The sequence below is a fragment of the Mercenaria mercenaria genome, chromosome 2 (assembly GCF_021730395.1).
Source record: "Mercenaria mercenaria strain notata chromosome 2, MADL_Memer_1, whole genome shotgun sequence".
NCBI lineage: Eukaryota > Metazoa > Mollusca > Bivalvia > Venerida > Veneridae > Mercenaria > Mercenaria mercenaria.
Window position 1 is genome coordinate 37,659,338 of NC_069362.1, and position 18,183 is coordinate 37,677,520.

General features: G+C 35.3%; 2 protein-coding genes across 2 annotated transcripts in view; one reads left to right on the top strand and one right to left on the bottom strand.

The window, feature by feature from the left end:
• Positions 1 to 639: 639 nt before the first annotated feature.
• Positions 640 to 16,056, bottom strand: LOC123563748 (glutathione hydrolase-like YwrD proenzyme). The gene is made up of 10 exons (XM_045356740.2): positions 15,920 to 16,056; positions 13,445 to 13,598; positions 10,872 to 11,025; positions 10,354 to 10,444; positions 10,091 to 10,206; positions 6,669 to 6,909; positions 6,170 to 6,341; positions 5,576 to 5,844; positions 4,704 to 4,848; positions 640 to 3,725 (listed from the first exon to the last, which is right to left on the bottom strand). The coding sequence occupies exons 1-10, from the start codon at positions 16,023 to 16,025 to the stop codon at positions 3,491 to 3,493; spliced, it is 1,683 nt and encodes a 560-aa protein (XP_045212675.2). The 5' UTR covers positions 16,026 to 16,056; the 3' UTR covers positions 640 to 3,490.
• The window catches only part of LOC123562125 (zinc finger ZZ-type and EF-hand domain-containing protein 1-like), a 93,767-nt gene continuing 91,624 nt past the window's right edge, over positions 16,041 to 18,183 (top strand). The window contains 3 exon segments of the mRNA XM_053535432.1: positions 16,041 to 16,193; positions 16,669 to 16,705; positions 17,817 to 17,895. Coding sequence (XP_053391407.1) covers positions 16,137 to 16,193; positions 16,669 to 16,705; positions 17,817 to 17,895 — 173 coding nt within the window. The 5' untranslated portion in view covers positions 16,041 to 16,136.

Consider the following 18,183-nt stretch of genomic DNA (forward strand, 5'->3'; position numbering starts at 1 on the left):
AATTGCACCAAGTCTGCAAGTGTGCCAACTCATTATCATGAAAACATGATAACTGAAAATGAAACCTATTGCAATCTTTCTTGTCCATGCATTATGATGTTCATAAATCCGAGGTCTTCAGTAGATGAAATTGTAAATAAATGTGTTTTAACAATGGCCCAACCATTCGTTCTGACTTAATCCATGGTCAGCAAGACGGACCAAATATATCTTAAAAGGTCATTAAGAAAACACCAGTTTTTGAACACTGGCCCATACAATACATCTAATTAGCAAGAACTTCCGAAACAGCTGATGAATGCTTTATAACATACTGCACTCCTGACGGCACAGTGGAAGCAAGAAAGGCACAGCCGGGCTGGGGTATAGAAGCCCAACCCCTGATCCAGAACTTGCCAATTTGGATTCTAAAAGTGGATATGCATGCAGTCTTTAAACTCACTTACTAAAGTGTGATTACTGGATAGAAAGTATAAGTGGTGAGAAATTTCTCTAAAACTGATGAAAAAATAACTTGAAATAACCTGTTTAACAAGTCACACTTTGCTCTGGTAATATGCTAAAGTGACAGTGATAATGTGGTAATAGAGATTTGTCCTCCTCATTTGTCCCTCTCAGCAGGTAAGAATAAGAAAGTAAATTAGATCATACTTTATTGGTTATTGTAAATAACATATCACAAAAAATTATATCATCCATAAGATATCTAACATTGAACATTTTGAGGTCAAAAATAAAGCTCACTTCTGATAATATAACATAGTTTTCTATGGCTCTATCATTAAATCCTCTTTTCTCTATACATCAAATATCATATCTTGCTGCAGAGTATTGTGCTATCATTAACAAAAATATCATATCTTGCTACAGAATATTGTGCTATCATTAACAAAAATACCATCTTGCTACAGAATATTGTGCTATCAACAACAAAAATATTGTGCTATCATTAACACAAATATATCATTAACAAACATATTCTATCAACAACAAAAATAGTGTGCTATCATTAACACATCATTCCTATGAATTTTTAATCAAATCCCACCAACAGTATAGAAGTCCAGACAAATTTTATTACAGATTACATTCAAGGGGCAATAATTCTGCAATAAAAATAATCTTACCATGATGTGTCAAGCTGATGCACAACTAGGATTTATTCCAATCATCATTGAAATCAAGCCAATTTTTCAATAAACAAATTAAATAAGGATGGACAGACAGAGGAGACTGCAATGACAAATACAATATGTCTCCCATGAAATGATGAGCCATAATTTAAAATTAAGGGGATTTTTATACATGTATAAAATTTGTGTAAACATCTGCTTTCTAAACAGCAAGTAATTGACCTTGACATGTCAATAATGCCTAAATTTGTGTCGTATAAAGTCGTATACAATTTGAAAAGAGCAAGCACCTGTCCTAGACAAACCAATTTAGTTCAAAATTTGTAAAATGCCATACATCACATGAAAAAATAGCAAGTAACTAAACGTTACATAACAATTCTGTTAAAATTTGTAGAAATCCATGTGTCACATAAAAAGAGCAAGTAACTAACCTTGATATATCAATAATGTTCAACTTTGTAGAATACCATGTATCACACATAATCGCGAGTTTTTCTAAAACACATCTAAGCATCTGATAAAATTATAATTTTGAAAAAGTCTGGTTAGTGTGTACAACCAATGTAAGAAGACAATGGATAAAATTATAATACATAATGTGAGCTGCACCATGAGTAAACCAACATAGTGCATTTGCGACCAGCATGGATCAAGACTAGTCAGGATCCATGCTGTTCTCTTACAAAGCTTATTGCAATTAGAGAAAAAGTTAGCGAAAAGCATGGATCCTGACCAGACTGCGCAGGCTGGTCAGGATCCATGCTGGTCGCAAATGAACTATGTTGGTTTTCTCACTGCATGGCTCAAATGTAATTACTGAGCAAATTTAGATAAACCAAACAAAAAGATCGTAACAAAAAAATTTGGCATCAGAATAAAACTTGTGTATGATTAGAAGTAAAATGTATATTAATTTATATTTACATTCGCTATACATATTGCGATTCGTAGAATTGCAAGAAGTCCCAATGTGGTTCGTACTTGTATAAAGGTACAAAAAATAGCATTCAATCTCTAAATAGACAATACAAAGTACATGTAAAACCATCAGGCCAAATACCAACTAAAGATTGTCAACAATCTGGAATATGTAAGGTTTAATCTACTTCCATTAAAATATCAGATTATAACATGTTTAAACATATTTCATTTACAATATCAATTGATGTCAGGTAGAAAGCGTCCAGATGTTCTTTGAAATATTGACATGCACTCTATAACCGCCTCAATAGCCTAGTGGTAGAGTGTCCGCTTTGAGTGCGGAAGGTCTGGGGTTCGATCCCCGGCCGTGTCATACCAAAGACGTGAAAAATGGTACTGGTAGCTCCCTTGCTTGGCACTCAGCATTGAAAGGGTAGTACCAGGAGGTAAAATAAGCACAGGTAAGTATCTGTTACTGGATACCTAGTTTGTCGTACAAGAGCTTTGTAGCTCGTGTTATATGTTGGATTATATGCGACGTTAAATAAAGCTTACCTATACCTTTACCACTATACCCGACTGAAATATTCCTCATCCAAACAGATTAAAATTTTTTTTGTTTTTTTCGTTTACAACAGGTTAAAACTTTCAATTCATGAACTGTTTCTGTCTTTACAGCTTACAACTTAAAATAAAGGCAATTGTTTTAACAAAAATTACATTGGTAAATCTGACCTGAAATGTAAGTTCAAAATGCAATAGTGTTAAAATCACTCCTTAGTTATATCTGATTCATATGCAGATTTAAGCATTTTTCATTATTTTTTTTATTTTTGAACAGGTCCATGTTCAGTAAGGATTCTAACACCACCAGCAAATAACCTACATATATGTAGAGCAAAATCTATCTCGGGTCATTCTGCAATAAACCACTCGCGTGCAATGATGTCATCTGATTCAGGTGCATAGCACGGTCGTAAAAAAGTAGTTACCATTTTTTCTAACACTGTTGATACTAGTATGTTGTGTTAGAATCGAAATAATAAGTTCCCAAGTGTGATTTATTGTAGAATAACCCGAATATTTCGTTCTTATGCGAAACAATATATCACTCAGGCCTGAGGCCTTCGTGATATATTCATATGCATAAAAACTCAAAACTCGGGTTATTCTACGATAAACCACGTTTGGGAACTTATTATTTCTTAAATATACTTATCATACAATTCAAGCCTTATAAAACATGGACACATTTTATACAACACGTAGATTTCTTGATTTTCTTTGTGATCAATTAAATAATGAAAATCTGTATACAAAAGTAGTTCTACATAAAGATACCCGTGTACATGAGAACTGTAAACTGACTAGGAATTCTTAATAACATATTATTAAATAACAACAGAAGTTTGTAGCTGAAAGTCAAACAAAACTCAGTAACCAAAAGCAGCCCCATCAGCTCTTGGATCAGAACCTGCCCAGTAACAGTTGTTCTCTGGTTTGAATGGCCAATTTCCTTGTGCAATGATCTGACCCCTTCCAAAAAGGGACCTCCCAAAACCTTTTATATGAGGCGTGACATCATGGCCCATATCCTTTAGCTGTTTCACCACAGTGTCTGGAATACCATATTCCAGTGCAACATGTTCAAGACTTCCCGTTTTCACCCTGAAATATAAATGTTATACCAGTTTATTTATGGTCATAAGACAGTCCACACAAGTTGGGTTGAAAACATGTTTATTGCAATGGCGCTTATTGTCACTTTCATTCTCAAACTTTGCAACTTGGGGAAAAAAAAGAAATGAATACAGTCAAACTTTGTTTGAACACTGATAATTCAAACACCACACTTCGCTCAAACTCATCATCAGGTCCCAGCAAATTCCCTATATAATGTATTTTGTTTGACAGCTTGAACTACCAATAAGAAATTTGACTGTATTAATGTATTGATTTGCCATCCTTGACTATGATAGGTGCAAAAACCCTTTAAAAATCCTGAAACTTTCCCCAGTAGTAGTGCTGCAGCAACACTTTATTCTTGCCTACCTAGAGGTAAAGTATACCATTGTCTGAGTAAGTGCCAGGGATAGATATTCCTGATTTTCCCTATGGAAAAACTATAAAAACCATGTATTTATTAATAAGCATGGTCACTAAAAACAGAAAAAAAGGCCCCGACTTAAGCAACATCACTATTATAGTACTAGCCATATTATGGTGTGTCATAAAGTTTATGTATAATTATGGGAAATACCTAAATGATCAAAAAAAATGATCTTACATATCTGCCTGTGAATGACACTTGTTTTCCTAACTCTTGCAACAGTAAGGATATTGAACCTTGGTATTTTTGTTTTTCATTCTGCGTTGACACTTATGTAAGAAAACAGCCTGTCTTACACTGACAGGTAGCTAAGATCTTTTATATTCATCTGAAGACAAAGGCCATCCGCCACAATTAATTAAGTACCACGTGATCATAAAAGATCAAAATTCTCATTAAGCGTGTATTTCAGGATATGTACCGATATTTCCCATTTTTGATGACAATGACAGATATATATCCCCCTCTCCCCCAGCAATACTATAAACATAAGCAAAATAGCAGATGAGCATACTAACAACCCAAACGATACTTACGTATGACCATGACCTATACAGAATCTGGGCATATCTAGAGCCTGCTGTGGATCCATTCCAAACTCGATCATGTTCAGCAGGACCTGTACATGACCTTGTGGCTGCATGAAACCTCCCATAACACCATAACTAGCTAGTAATTCACCTTCAAAAGAAAACAGTTCACAGGCCAAAGAAATATACGTGTTACGTTAATCATCACACTGTTAAACAAGAGTGCCAGATTGTCACAAAATACGTCCATCTAAATAATCAGTTACGTAAATTCAAGGGCCATAATCCAAGAGTGCCTGGAGCGATTTTGGTGGTTATCGAACTTGGCAGAGATATTATGCGCACAAACATTGTCAGCAAGTTTTGTGAAGATTGGATGAAAATGTTTTGGACGCAGCCCGCCCGCCATGGGTGTTCACATAATACGCCCCGCACTTTCAATAAAAAGATATAAAAAACTTTGATAAGCAAATTCTAATTAACATAAGGTCCACCAGATTCCAGTTGAAAGCTGCCAAGCATAACCACAATAAACTATAATGAAATGAATATTTTGTTCTACAATGTTCATACATCTTTACAAGAAAGTTTCAAATGATGAACATACCCATAGTGGGTTTGCGACCAGCATGGATCCAGACCAGCCTGCGCATCTGCGCAGTCTGGTCAGGATCCATGCTGTTCGCTTTCAAAGCCTATTGTAATTAGAGAAACTGTTAGCGAACAGCATGGATCCTGACCAGACTGCGCAGATGCGCAGTCTGGTCTGGATCTATGCTGGTCACAAAGGCACTATGTTGGTTTTCTCATGGCACGGCTCATATCATAATAAAAATAAATCTGCTTTTAAAGTCTAGTAGTTTACAAAATGTAGTTACCAGTTTCAGCAGACGTGACCATTGCAGGTATAATGGTATGGTATGGCCTTTTGTTTGGTGCTATAACATTGGGATGATCTGGTTCTAGTGTAAAGTTGTATCCCCTATTCTGTAGAGTGAACCCACAGTTCTCAGGCACAATTCCAGTCCCAAACCCCATATAGTTACTGTTGATGAAGGAGCAGGCGTTACCATGGCAATCAGTAACACTAAAGTAGACTGTGTCACTGCCACTGAGACTCTCCCCAGAACAAACCTCGGGTATTGCTCTGTAATTCAAAATAATATATATTACAAATAATACTATCGCACTATGCTAAGTAGTCATTTTGTCATTAAAAATTTGATGACTAAGGAATAAATGCACTCAATAAGCTTCAAGCTTTTCCTTAATCAAGCTAAAATAAAGAACCTTTGTATTAAGTATCAAATAAAGCTTATGTCCATGATCACAATTTGCTACAGACTTACAGTGAATAATTACAAACGACGAAGTCTACCATATGGTAACAAGACTTTCTGGAACAATCAGTCAAAGTCTAATAAAAGTCCATTGTTTTCATACACTGATTTCTGATAGCAAAAGAGCCATACCTATCACTGCTAATATGCTGTCGTCTCTCTGATGCATATTTTTTGCACAACATCTTGTCTATTGGAACATGAACTTTAGATGGGTCAGCACAATGCTTGAATGTATCAGCAAAACTCAAACGCAATGCTTCTATCAAAATGTGTAAATACTGACCAGAGTTATGCCCCATGTCTGAAAAAAAAAAAGAAAACTCATTTTATTGTCTGAATACATAATGCTTTTATTTAAGAAAAAATAAGTCCCCAAGCATGGTTTATCATAGAATAACCTGTGTTTTGAGTTCTTATGCGTAAAAATATATCACGAAGTCCGTAGGCCCTTGTAATATATTGTTTCGCATAAGAACGAAAAAACTTGGGTTATTCTATGATAAATCACACTTGGGAACTTTTTATTTCTATTCTACCACAACATACTAGTATCAACATTGTTAGAAAAAATAGTAACTACTTTTTTTTACCAATTTAGAGGCCAAAGAAAGGTTCCACAGTATGTTACCTTTCAAGTTGAACTCCTCCAAAATATTTAGAGCCATTAAAGCTGTAATCCCCTGTCCATTAGGTGGAATCTCCCATACTGTGTGACCTTTATAGTTAGTTCTGATTGGTTCTTCAAATGTGGTCACATGTGCTTTCAAATCTTCAAGGGACATAACTCCTCCAAACTTTGTCACAGCATCACATATAGCTTGAGCAATTCTTCCTTCATAAAAACCTTTCTTCCCATTCTCCGCTAATTCCTGAGATAGAAATGCAAACACACAGATCAATGTGTTCAAATTTGCTTTAGTAGACTGGAGAATAAAATTTAGCAAGTCGGCCATAGTGGCCCTAAATCTCTCAAATAAACTTTACTATTTGAACTTGTGTATATATGACAGAACGAATCACAAATGGTAACAATTTGACTGCTCAGAAGTATAAGTCTATAGAAATTATAAAGCATTTACGACCTTATACTACTAAGGCAATGAAGTGTGTTTAGAATAAAAAGCATAATAGAATAACAGAACAAATATGAGGTAGAACCTTACAAGGATGCTACATAGCAAGTTTCATGAACATCAGCAAAGCAGTTCAAAGGATAATGTCTCTTAAAGCTATTTCTACTTTTAACTCTAGTGGTCCCTTAAGACTGCAAAGTTCCCCCATTTCAAGTTTAACAGTTGGACATTATGTGAATGCTACTGACTAATTCTGATGAAGATCCATCAAGCATTTCAAAGAAATTCTTTTAAAAGGTATTTCTATTTTTACCTCTAGAGGCTAAGTGCCTCCATCTGATCAACTTTGGGAGAAAACATTAAAATGGCACTACAGACCAAGTGTAATGATCCATCTAGCGATTCTTGAGAAGAAGGCTTCTAAAGGTATTTCTTTTTTTAGCTTGAGCAGCCCCTAAAAGGTGCTGAGAGACCCCATTTGAATAAATTTGGGTGAGGGTTTGTTATAATGATGCTACAGACCAAGATTGATGAAGATCCATTCAGCAGTTCATAACAAGAAATTGCTTTAAACTTATTTTTCTATTTTTAGCTATGGTAGCATATGAAAGGGACAAAGTGTCCCCATTTAAAAGCTATATCTGCCCCTAAAAGGGGCTAGGTGGTCCCATTTGAATAAATCACAATGATCAAGTCTGATGAAGTTGTTCAAAGATATTTCTATTTTCAGCTCTAGCGGCCTTTAAAAGTGGTCGAGTAAGCCCATCTAATAAATTTGGAAGAAGACCTTATAACTAGGGATGGGAACGAATATTCGAATATTCGAATATTCGAAAATCGGCCGAATATTCGAATATGAAAATCGGATTCGAATATTCGTAAATTAGTGTATAGTTTTTTCAAAATAGTTATCATTGACTTTAAGCAATATAAGCATGCTAATTATGCAGAATGAGACTATCTAGCGAGATAGTGGACAGCATAATCTTTTTGAACAAAAATGAGGTGAACATTACTGAAGCTGATTAATATGTTAGAGACTGATGTTCATTTGATGCTTTGATAGATTAACAAAACTTTATACATGTGGATCATATTACGTAGTTACTAGTTACCATCGTGACTGTGATATTTTTTAGTACCTGCATAAGATACAATAGAATAAAAGTTGCAACGATGATTTATGTATCAATGTTAAACATCATCAGTGTTTATTTATTGATTTTGATGCTTTGATAAATTGACAAAACTGTATATATGTACATCTATACGTAGTTACCATCGTATGTTTATAATAGAGATACGTTTTCTACCTGTATAAGCTATAATTGGATAAAAGTTGATACGATGATTATGCATGTAAATAAAATTATCAATGTTTAATATTTATTGATTTGTTTTCTCGCATCTTGATTGAAAAAATAAAGCCCATTTCATTTAACCAACAGTCCATATTTCTTATGATAACTTACGTTTTGAAAAACGGCATGTATTGTGTATATGCCAATCACTTAATAAGTATTTAAAACTTCCATTTAACAAACCGAATATTCGAATATATTCGAATATGGTCAATCGAATATTCGAATATTGATTTCAGTATTCGTTCCCATCCCTACTTATAACAATGCTTAGTTTATACTAATTTGTTTTAGCTCGATTGTGATGAAAGCTTCAAGCATATTGGAACCACCCTTGAGTCCGCTTCCCGGAAAAAACCGGTACTAGTGTCATAAGAGAAGTCATGGTCACGACCCCAGTGGTGCTCGAACCCACGACCCCTGGATTGAGTGGCCGACACCTTATCTACTAACAATGCTTCAAACTAAGTTTAATGAAAATCCATCAAATGGTTTATAAGAAGATGTCATTTAAGTTTTTCTATTATATTTCTAGCTCTTGCAGCCCTTAAAAGGGGCCAAGGACCACTATCTGAAGGCACTTGAGAAAGGACCTTGCCAGAATGCTACAGAGTTTTGTGTATTTCTGACCAATAGTAACAAAGAAGATGTTTATGTAAAATATGTATGATACATAATGGATGGCAATAGCTCACTCTGAATCTTCAGTTATAGTGCTAAAGTCAAACTGGCATCAAACACTTAGACCTAATCCAAATAACAAGAACAACTATATAACCTTTTCTATTCTTTAATCTTCCCATTTACCTACAATCAGCACATTTATACCTATCATGAGGGACCACCTATTTACAAAGTCCAATTTTCTCATTACTCATTGGTTGTATTGATAAACAGGCTTACCTGTAGTGATAATTTTGAAAATGTTTATGCAGATGGTCAACAGTTATTCATCACTTTATCTTTTAATTTGTTAGATAATTAAATTGCCTCACTTGAAATTTGGAACACTGTGCTTATTTAGTATAAATAAGAAACTTAACATTTGAAGCAATTATCTTTTTCTCTAAATATTCAGCAAAGACTACTTATTGAAAAGAAAATATATTAGAAAATATAAAAGATCCTAAATGGATCTCTTTAAGTCTTTGATATAAATAATAAATAATCAAGTTAAACAAAAATGGTATTACAGGCACCCAGTGGCATTTAAGGTTCTTACAATCAATTCAGACATGCAGATCCAGTTTATTAATAAATAATATCAAAATTAGGTTTATCACAGAATAACCTGAGTGTGGAGTTCTTATGCTTATGAATATATACTTCTACGCATAAGAACGACAAACGATGGTTATTCTATGATAAACCTTATTTAGATACTTATTATTTCGATTCTAACACGATTTACCTCTAATAATGTTAGATGAGAATCACAGGAGTATTTTCATCAAACGTAAAATACAACTGCGTGCTACGCCACAGCATTTAGCCAAAACACGGTGCGCAAGAAGCATAGTTCAAGGTTGGTTTATTGCAGAATAAACCGAGATAAGCTCTACAAGTATGTAGGTTATTAGCTTGTTGTATTAGAATGTAAAAAAAATAAAATATACCTTAAAAGTATTGGCAAGCTTAGGATTCTTCATAATCTCCCCATGTCCTGGTGCCCGGCCTTCAATGAGCAGATCCTGACCATATGTATTGTCCGGTTCCTGCAGTAGCCAGCTACCTGGAAGAGAAAATATTGTGAGCTCACAGAGCCTTCTTAGGCCAAGTGGTTAAGGCCATCATGCTAAGTTCACTTCCTAATTGTATCTTCACCCTTCTAGACATATGGATATTTATAGTTAAACTTCAGTGTGGATTACTTAGGTACCTTGTTTCCAAGCATGAGCAGTTATTTTCTGAACAGGGAAACCATGCTCAGCAAGCTTTATGGCTGGTTCCAGTATCTCTGCCATGGACAACTGAAACAATAAACAGCATCTGTCAGATAAATGTTACATATCATTAAGTATTATTTTATACTATTAAGTGGAACTCTACTAGAACCCTAAAATAGCACAAAATATAGGCTGACTTTATCTTTTCTCTAGAAAATCTTTTGAATATCTTCTGTCAATCCCCTGACAATTGTCTGACAATCCCCTGACAACTTTCTGACAATAAATTCCCTAACAATCTTCTGACAATCCTGTGACAACTTTCTGACAATGAAATCCTTAACAATCTTCTGACAACCCCTTGACAAAGCCTTCAAACTGAACTACTCAAGATAAAAAGAAGAATTTAACTATGCTATCCAGAGAGCAGCATTCAAATACAGTTAATTTAATTCTGCAATAACTCAAACTTGGTATTAGAGATATTTTCTGCTGTACAGTCCACAGATACCTTGCCACTGCCAAACTTGTCCACAGAATCACACCAAGCTGCAGCAGCTCCAGGTACAGTAACAGTATGACCATGGTTGGAAGGGAACATGTGCTTCTTGGAGTAACCTTGACTGTTTAACAACTCAAGTGTCAGTTTCCCCGGTGATCTTCCACTGTAACGATACAGAATAGTTTTAAAACTAGCTGTTTTGCAAATTAACTTGTCTGCAAATCTATGAAATATTTCATGAGGAAAATGACAGATCAGAAAACAAAAAATGATATTCTAAATTGAAATATATTTGAAGTCCTTGCTCTTCTGTTTTCTATGTACATTTTGTATATCCTCCACCTTATTAGTCCCCTACTGGCTGAAAACCAGTTTCGGGGACTATAGGAATGCACTTTTCCATCATTCTGTCATTCCGTTAATCCGTCCATCCGCAATTTCGTGTCTCTTTTATCCATGAAGGGATTTTAATATTACTTGGCACATATGTTCTCCATGATGAGACGATGTGTCATGCGCAAGACCCGGACACCTAGCTTTAAAGGTCAAGGTCACAATTGGAGGTCAAAGGTCAACAGGACTTTTTTCCTGTCCGGTCCATAACTCTCCCATCCATGAAGGGATTTTAATATCACTTGGCACAATTGTACCTCATAATAAGACGATGTGTCATGCACAACTTTCAGACCCCTAGCTCAAAGATCAAGGTCACACTTAGCAGTCAAATGTTAACATGGCATGAACAGAGTCTGTTTCGTGTCCGGTCCATAACTCTGTCATCCATGAAGGGATTTTAATATTACTTGGCACAAATGTTCACCATGATGGGACAACATGTCATGCGCAAAACCCGCACCCCTAGCTCAAAGGTCAAGGTCACAACTGGAGGTCAAATGTCAACAGGGCTTTTTTTCCTGTCTGGTCCATAACTCTCCCATCCATGAAGGGATTTTAATATCAACTGGCACAATAGTACCTGATAATAAGACGATGTGTCAGGCACAACTTTCAGACCCCTAGCTCAAATGTCAAGGTCACACTTAGCAGTCAAATGTTAACATGACATGAACAGGGTCTGTTTCCTGTCTGGTCCATAACTCTGTCATTCATGAAAGGATTTCAATATTACTTGGCACAGATGTTCCCCATGATGAGACGACATGTCATGCGCAAATCCCGGAGCCCTTGCTCAAAAGTCAAGGTCACCATTGGGGGGACAAAGGTCAATAGGGCTTTTTTCCTGTCTGGTCCATAACTCTGCCATCCATGAAGGGATTTTGATATTACTTGGCACAAACGTTCCCCATGATGAGACAGCATGTCAGGCGCAAAACCCGGACCCCTAGCTCAAAGGTCAAGGTCACAATTGGAGGCCAAAGGTCAATAGGGTTTTTTCCTGTCCAGTCCGGAACTCTGTCATCCATCAAGGGATTACAATATTACTTGGCATAAATGTTCCCCATGATGGGACGACGTGTCATGCACAACACCCAGAACCCTACCTTAAAGGTCAAGGTCACACTTTGAGATCAAAGGTCAATAGGATTTTTTTCCTGTCCAGTCTATAACTTTGTCATGCAAAACAGGATTTAAATATCAGTTGGCACAAACATTCCCCTGGATGAGACAACATGTGCGCAAAGCCCCGGCCCTAGGTCTAAGGTCCAGGTCATACTTAGAGGTCAAAGGTCAAATTCAAGAATGACTTTGTCTTGAGCATTTCTTCTTTATGTATGGAGGGATTTTAATGTAACTTGGCATAAATGTTCATCACCATGAGACGAATTGTCATGTGCCAGAACCAGGTCCCTAGGTCTAAGGTCAAGGTCATACTTAGAGGTCAAAGGTCAAATTCAAGTCTTTGTCTGGAGCATTTCTTCTTCATGCATGGAGGAATTCTGATGTAACTTGGCACAAATGTTCACCACCATGAGGCACACATTTTTTAGAATTACGTCCATTTGTTGTTACTATAAATAGATTATATTGTAACTTTTTTATTACTTGCCGTAGGGAAAAATCGAGACCATTTTTCTGTGGTACAACATGCATGGTACATCCAATTTTTAGGTGTATTTTGATCTATCTCTACCTGGTAAAGAGTTTTTTGTGGACTTGTATTATACAGATCATTGACAGATATCAGTTCATTATATGTTATACTGCAGTAGAGAAAATTAGGTGCCTTCAGCATGGCAATACTTCATCCACTTGTTTGTACTATGTTATCTTTGGAACCATTTTTCTAGTAACATTGCAACCCTACTTGACCTTGACTAGTTCAAATAAGCTGTGGTAAAGATTCAATAAATCTGGTGTTGGATGTTTTTACTTCTGACTTTTAACAATGGACTGGTATACCTTCCTTAAAGTCTCGCTGTACCTGACAATTTTCATTCCCATGTTCTTTTCATTACTTCACTTTAAATACTAACATATCTGCCATACACTTAGTCAAGCCTTCAACACTCATGACAGCATCTGACAGTCTGCAGAGGCAGATAGATTAAAACGCAGAAAAATATTTAATTCTCACCAGGGACTTCAACAAATGAATAGCCCTACAGGTGACAAAAACTGACCTGCCATTCAGTGCATGAACCTTCTTTGTGTTGTTATCATAGTAGAGGCAGAAAGCGTCCCCTCCTATACCGGTGCTGGTTGGCTCTGTGACATTTAATGCTGCAGCAACAGCTACCGCAGCATCTGCCGCATTCCCTCCCTTCTTCAGTATTTCTGTGAAAAAAAATGTACATGGTATCTTGAGTTTACAAATAACTGACAAATATATGTTGTGTCTGTTCTAAATCAATGGAATTTATATAATGGCAATGAGGAATGGGTATCATAATAATAAAAATACTGCTTCATTGCAGCAAGTATGACCAACAAACAAGAGATACACCACATATAACTTAAAACTCATTTGGCTTACAATATTTATTTATTTATTTATCCTTCTAGACAATAGTACATTATAAAATAATATCACATAATCATATAAAAATAAATATACTTATTATGACTATGACTACTCATAAATCTATATATAAAAGAGGACAAAATATTATAAATCTTTTCTAAGCACACAAGCCTAATATGGGGCCCATATGGGCTATATCTGGGCAAATGTACCATACGTGTCCCACATGGGACACATATTGTAAGTATTTGCCCACACTGGACCCATATGGGACCCATATACAATGTCTCAGCGATGTGAATTACAAATGTATTCATTTTAAGTTTATAAGTGGTGTCACCAGTATAGAATTCCATTTTTTAAGTTTTCTTCAAATATTTGTACATTTTTTTGGTCTCAGAAGAAACACGTTTCCAAGAAGGGTCCCATCTTGGTCCCATATTGTAAGTATTTGCCCATATTGGACCCATATGGGACCCATATACAATCACTCAGCGATGTGATATACCAATACATTTATTATAAGTTTAAAAGTGGTGTCACTAGCATAGAAATTCGTTTTTTATGTTTTCTTTGAATGTTACTACGGTTTTTTTTGGTCTCAAAAGAAACACGTTGCCCAGAATGGTCCCATCTGGGTTCCATATTGTAAATATTTGCCCACATTGGACCCAAATGGGACCCATGTACAATGTCTAAATGAAGTGATACATCAACGTCTTGATTTTAAAACTATAAGTGTTGTCACTAGTATAAAAATCCTTTTTTCTATGTTTTCTTTGTATTCTAATACATTTCTCTGTCTCAAAAAATATTTTTCCCAGAAGGGTCTCATATGGGTCCCATATTTCCTTTCATGACTTCAGACAGTGTACATTGTATACACATTCATATTATTTTTTGCTTTTTATTCATTTATTTTGTAAAAGTGAAAAGAAATGTGTAACGATTTGACAATCATATGACAATCATATCTTAACTTGTTATTGCATACATTGAATTTAACCAGAAAAAAGGAACTTTAAAAAAAAAAATCAAATCTCACGAGATTATTCAAATCGGTCGCAATTTGAAAAGGATAATGTCCATAATGGCCACATGGTTGGGTTGTTGATAGATTTATCATTTCAGCAAGAATTTTTCGCAGTTCTTAAACAGGTAAGAGTTTTAATGATTATAAATAGCTAAATAAATGAAGTGTTTTTGTTTAAAATGTACAAAATAACTTTAATAAATACGCTGAACGATTGTTTTTCATATGTTTTCATGACCCATGTGGGCAAGCCTATATGGGACCCTTATGGACTATATCTGGGCTTGCTCTGGACGAATGTACCATGTATGTCCAAAGTCTAAAAAGCATTTCTTTATACTTTCATGATATATGTTAATACACTTTTTTTCTTTTTCTGTACAAATCTATCTTTCAGATGCGCGCTGGGTTTTCTTTGTAATCTTTTATTTGTCAGTTATATTCTTAAAATCATGTAAAATGCTTACAAATATGCTATGATATTTTGCAAATAGTCGTGATTTTTATGGACATGTGCTCAGACTGACATTATTTTTTCTAATTTACAGAATGCCTTTACAAAGAATCTGTGATGAAGTGACCTGGAAATGCAATAGATCAAGAGAAAAAACTGTCTATAGTGATCCAGAAACAAATACATTGGCAATTACCATGTTTCGGATAGTTGACAATAACAATAAATCAATAAGACCCACACAATTCCAGAACGCCCCTAAATGGCACATACTATATACGACATGGGACCCAGAATGGTCCCACATGGGTTATAAGATCTGGGACCCATAAGGGACCAGCATTGGTCCAATATAGTATATACCATATGGGACCCATGCCAAAATGGTTTGCCAAACCCATCTGGGTCCCATGTATGCTTGAGTGCTGGGTTATCACCTTAGACTCTACATTTATAAAGTTAATATCATTTAGTTGTAGATTTAACCCAAATCTATATATAAGAAGAATATGTTTTTTTAAAAAAATCACTACCCATCACATTAAGGTACGAACATACTTGAGGGCGAAACATTCACAAATACAACTAAGATTTTCTATGAAATAAATAATTCTCAAAGGAACTGGTGCTTGCAAAAATGTATTTACCTATTCCAATATTTGAAGCAAGATATTGAGAAGACGCGACACAAGCTGATCCACACACCAGCACCGATCTGTGAGAAACGAATGGGAGTTCATCCTCTCGTTCCATCGTGAGTTATGCGCCTTGCAAAGCTCTTCAGTTAAATCCAGCCAAAGATCCTCCTGGAAGAATCGCATTTTTCTTGTTAATAAATGCATTTTGCAGTAACTTTAACAATGAATGATGGGAAACAACATCAGTAACGGTGATTCTGATGACGAGAGAGAGTTCAGAAACGTATGTCGGAAGAAAATTACACATTTGTGACATGGATTAATTATGTATATTCGGATAAGGCCAGTCCGGATAATCCAGTTTTAATTCATCTTTGATTAGATATTAATACACATAATTGCAAACTGTATTTCTTTTGTAGTTGACCTTTAATAAAAGTTAAAAAGAAGATGTATGAGGCTAGTTGTATGTATGTATATGTAAATGATTTATATAGTCAACTTTTACTTTCACTTCCTATTTTTAGAACTGACTGTTCTACAGCAAGTTAATGGTTTTCATGTAAAAAACAAAAACAAAGGTGTCACACAATGAAACAGTAAGTTAACCACAAAACTTAACTCTCTTAAGTACAAAACAGTGCTAGAAGTTCAGAACTTTTTAATTTGAGAAGCATGTCCCTTCCTATAACAAGTATAAGTATGTCAAAAGCATGACATCCTATAGAATATATGTTTGCAAAATTTTTCTTTTTCAGATGGATGAAAGCGGTTCTGAAACAGAAGATTTGAATGGTAAATTTGGCTGCTAAATTTTCTTTATATAAAACAAGTTATAGTTTGAACTAGATCTGAGAGAAACATATGTCACAGGGTAACAAAAATGTGCAGTCAGTCTAGGGCTCGAACCCAAGTGCTCAAATGACTGAGTTAACCGGCTGCCACATATTCTCCATTAATGTGAGCAAGTCTGAACCATGACATACACCCCCACAAACTGGAAACTCGTCCTCGAGTTCCGGAGGTTCAAAAGTTCATAGCATTGTATGTGTCGTAAGACTGACCAAGCAAGCATGCTAAGCCCCATATTGGGCGCCAATTACAACTGAAAAGTCTGTTTCAACAAAATCTCTCCCTGTTTGCCCCTGAATTTTTTTTAATATTTTCAAATTCAACCCCATCCCCAGGGATATAAACTAGGTATTTTTATTTAGGGGCCCAGACTGTCAAAAATAAACTTTTAACATTAAGTATATGGGCATTTTCTCTAACAATTGAAGGGCCCAGCCCAAAATCTAGTGGCCATGGGCTACTGGGCCCCTGCTAATTTATATCCCTGCATCCCTATAAAATTGGAAGTAATTACCTCCAGAGTAAAAATAATATCTGGAACTCTGTCTTTTGTAAACCTACAAATAATATACACGTATTAAATGGGCAATTCTGTGTATGTAATTAACAGTGTTGTTAAAAGGTTTTGTGTTAAGTATCTGTTATAATAAGGAAGTAATTTTACGTTGACTTTCCTAAAAGATAATATTCAGTGTCTTTATTAATTAATCGATGTTTCTCGTTACAGAGCAGGTGCAGCCGTTCTGCGCATGCCCGGAATGATTAACAATAGGAGCGCACAGCAAAATTATGCAATTTTTTGCATGTCCGCATGCATTTAGTGTATAATATGCATAATATACTGACTAAAGGTTAGGGTTAATATCACCATGGTTACAAAATATATACATTTTATTTAAGATATTTTTCATTCAAATTTAGTTAATCCGGTATATACCAAGTCTGTAATATATCACAGGCGCACCAGCTCTGTTTTTAGTTACAGCCTTAATTAATTATGTATGAAAAAGTAATGAAGTAGCAGTATGAGTCTATTTTGTGTTTGTGTTTTCAGAAAAAGAAAGCCAGGCACTTACAGATTTAGATTCTTTATTCAAACATGCAGAGCTTCGAACTATAGCTGCCAAGATAAAGTAAGTCTGATATAGTCCTTGACTTATTTCTGGTGATATCGTCCAATCACAAGCTTATTTCCCCTTTTATTGTGGTCCTTAGTTAGACTGAAATCAACCTCTAAAGGGAGATAATTCACTCATTATTTTTCATGTCTGCTTAACAGCTAGAATTTCTTGTGTTGAAAGTTTTGTAACTAAATTATTATAATGGTTTTGAAACTTAAAATAGATGTAATAGTTATACTTTGTCTGTTTTTATAATCTCTGCATTATGATTCAAGGAAGTTATTCCCCATTTTCATTGGA

Excerpts from the sequence above, each read along its gene's own strand:
- LOC123563748 (XM_045356740.2), bottom strand. The coding sequence starts at position 16,025 with ATGGAACGAGAGGATGAACTCCCATTCGTTTCTCACAGATCGGTGCTG. Across the intron at positions 11,026-13,444 it reads GTTCATGCACTGAATGGCAG|TGGAAGATCACCGGGGAAAC; the intron begins GTCAGTTTTTGT and ends GTATCGTTACAG. Across the intron at positions 3,726-4,703 it reads TGTATAGGTCATGGTCATAC|GGTGAAAACGGGAAGTCTTG; the intron begins GTAAGTATCGTT and ends TTTATATTTCAG.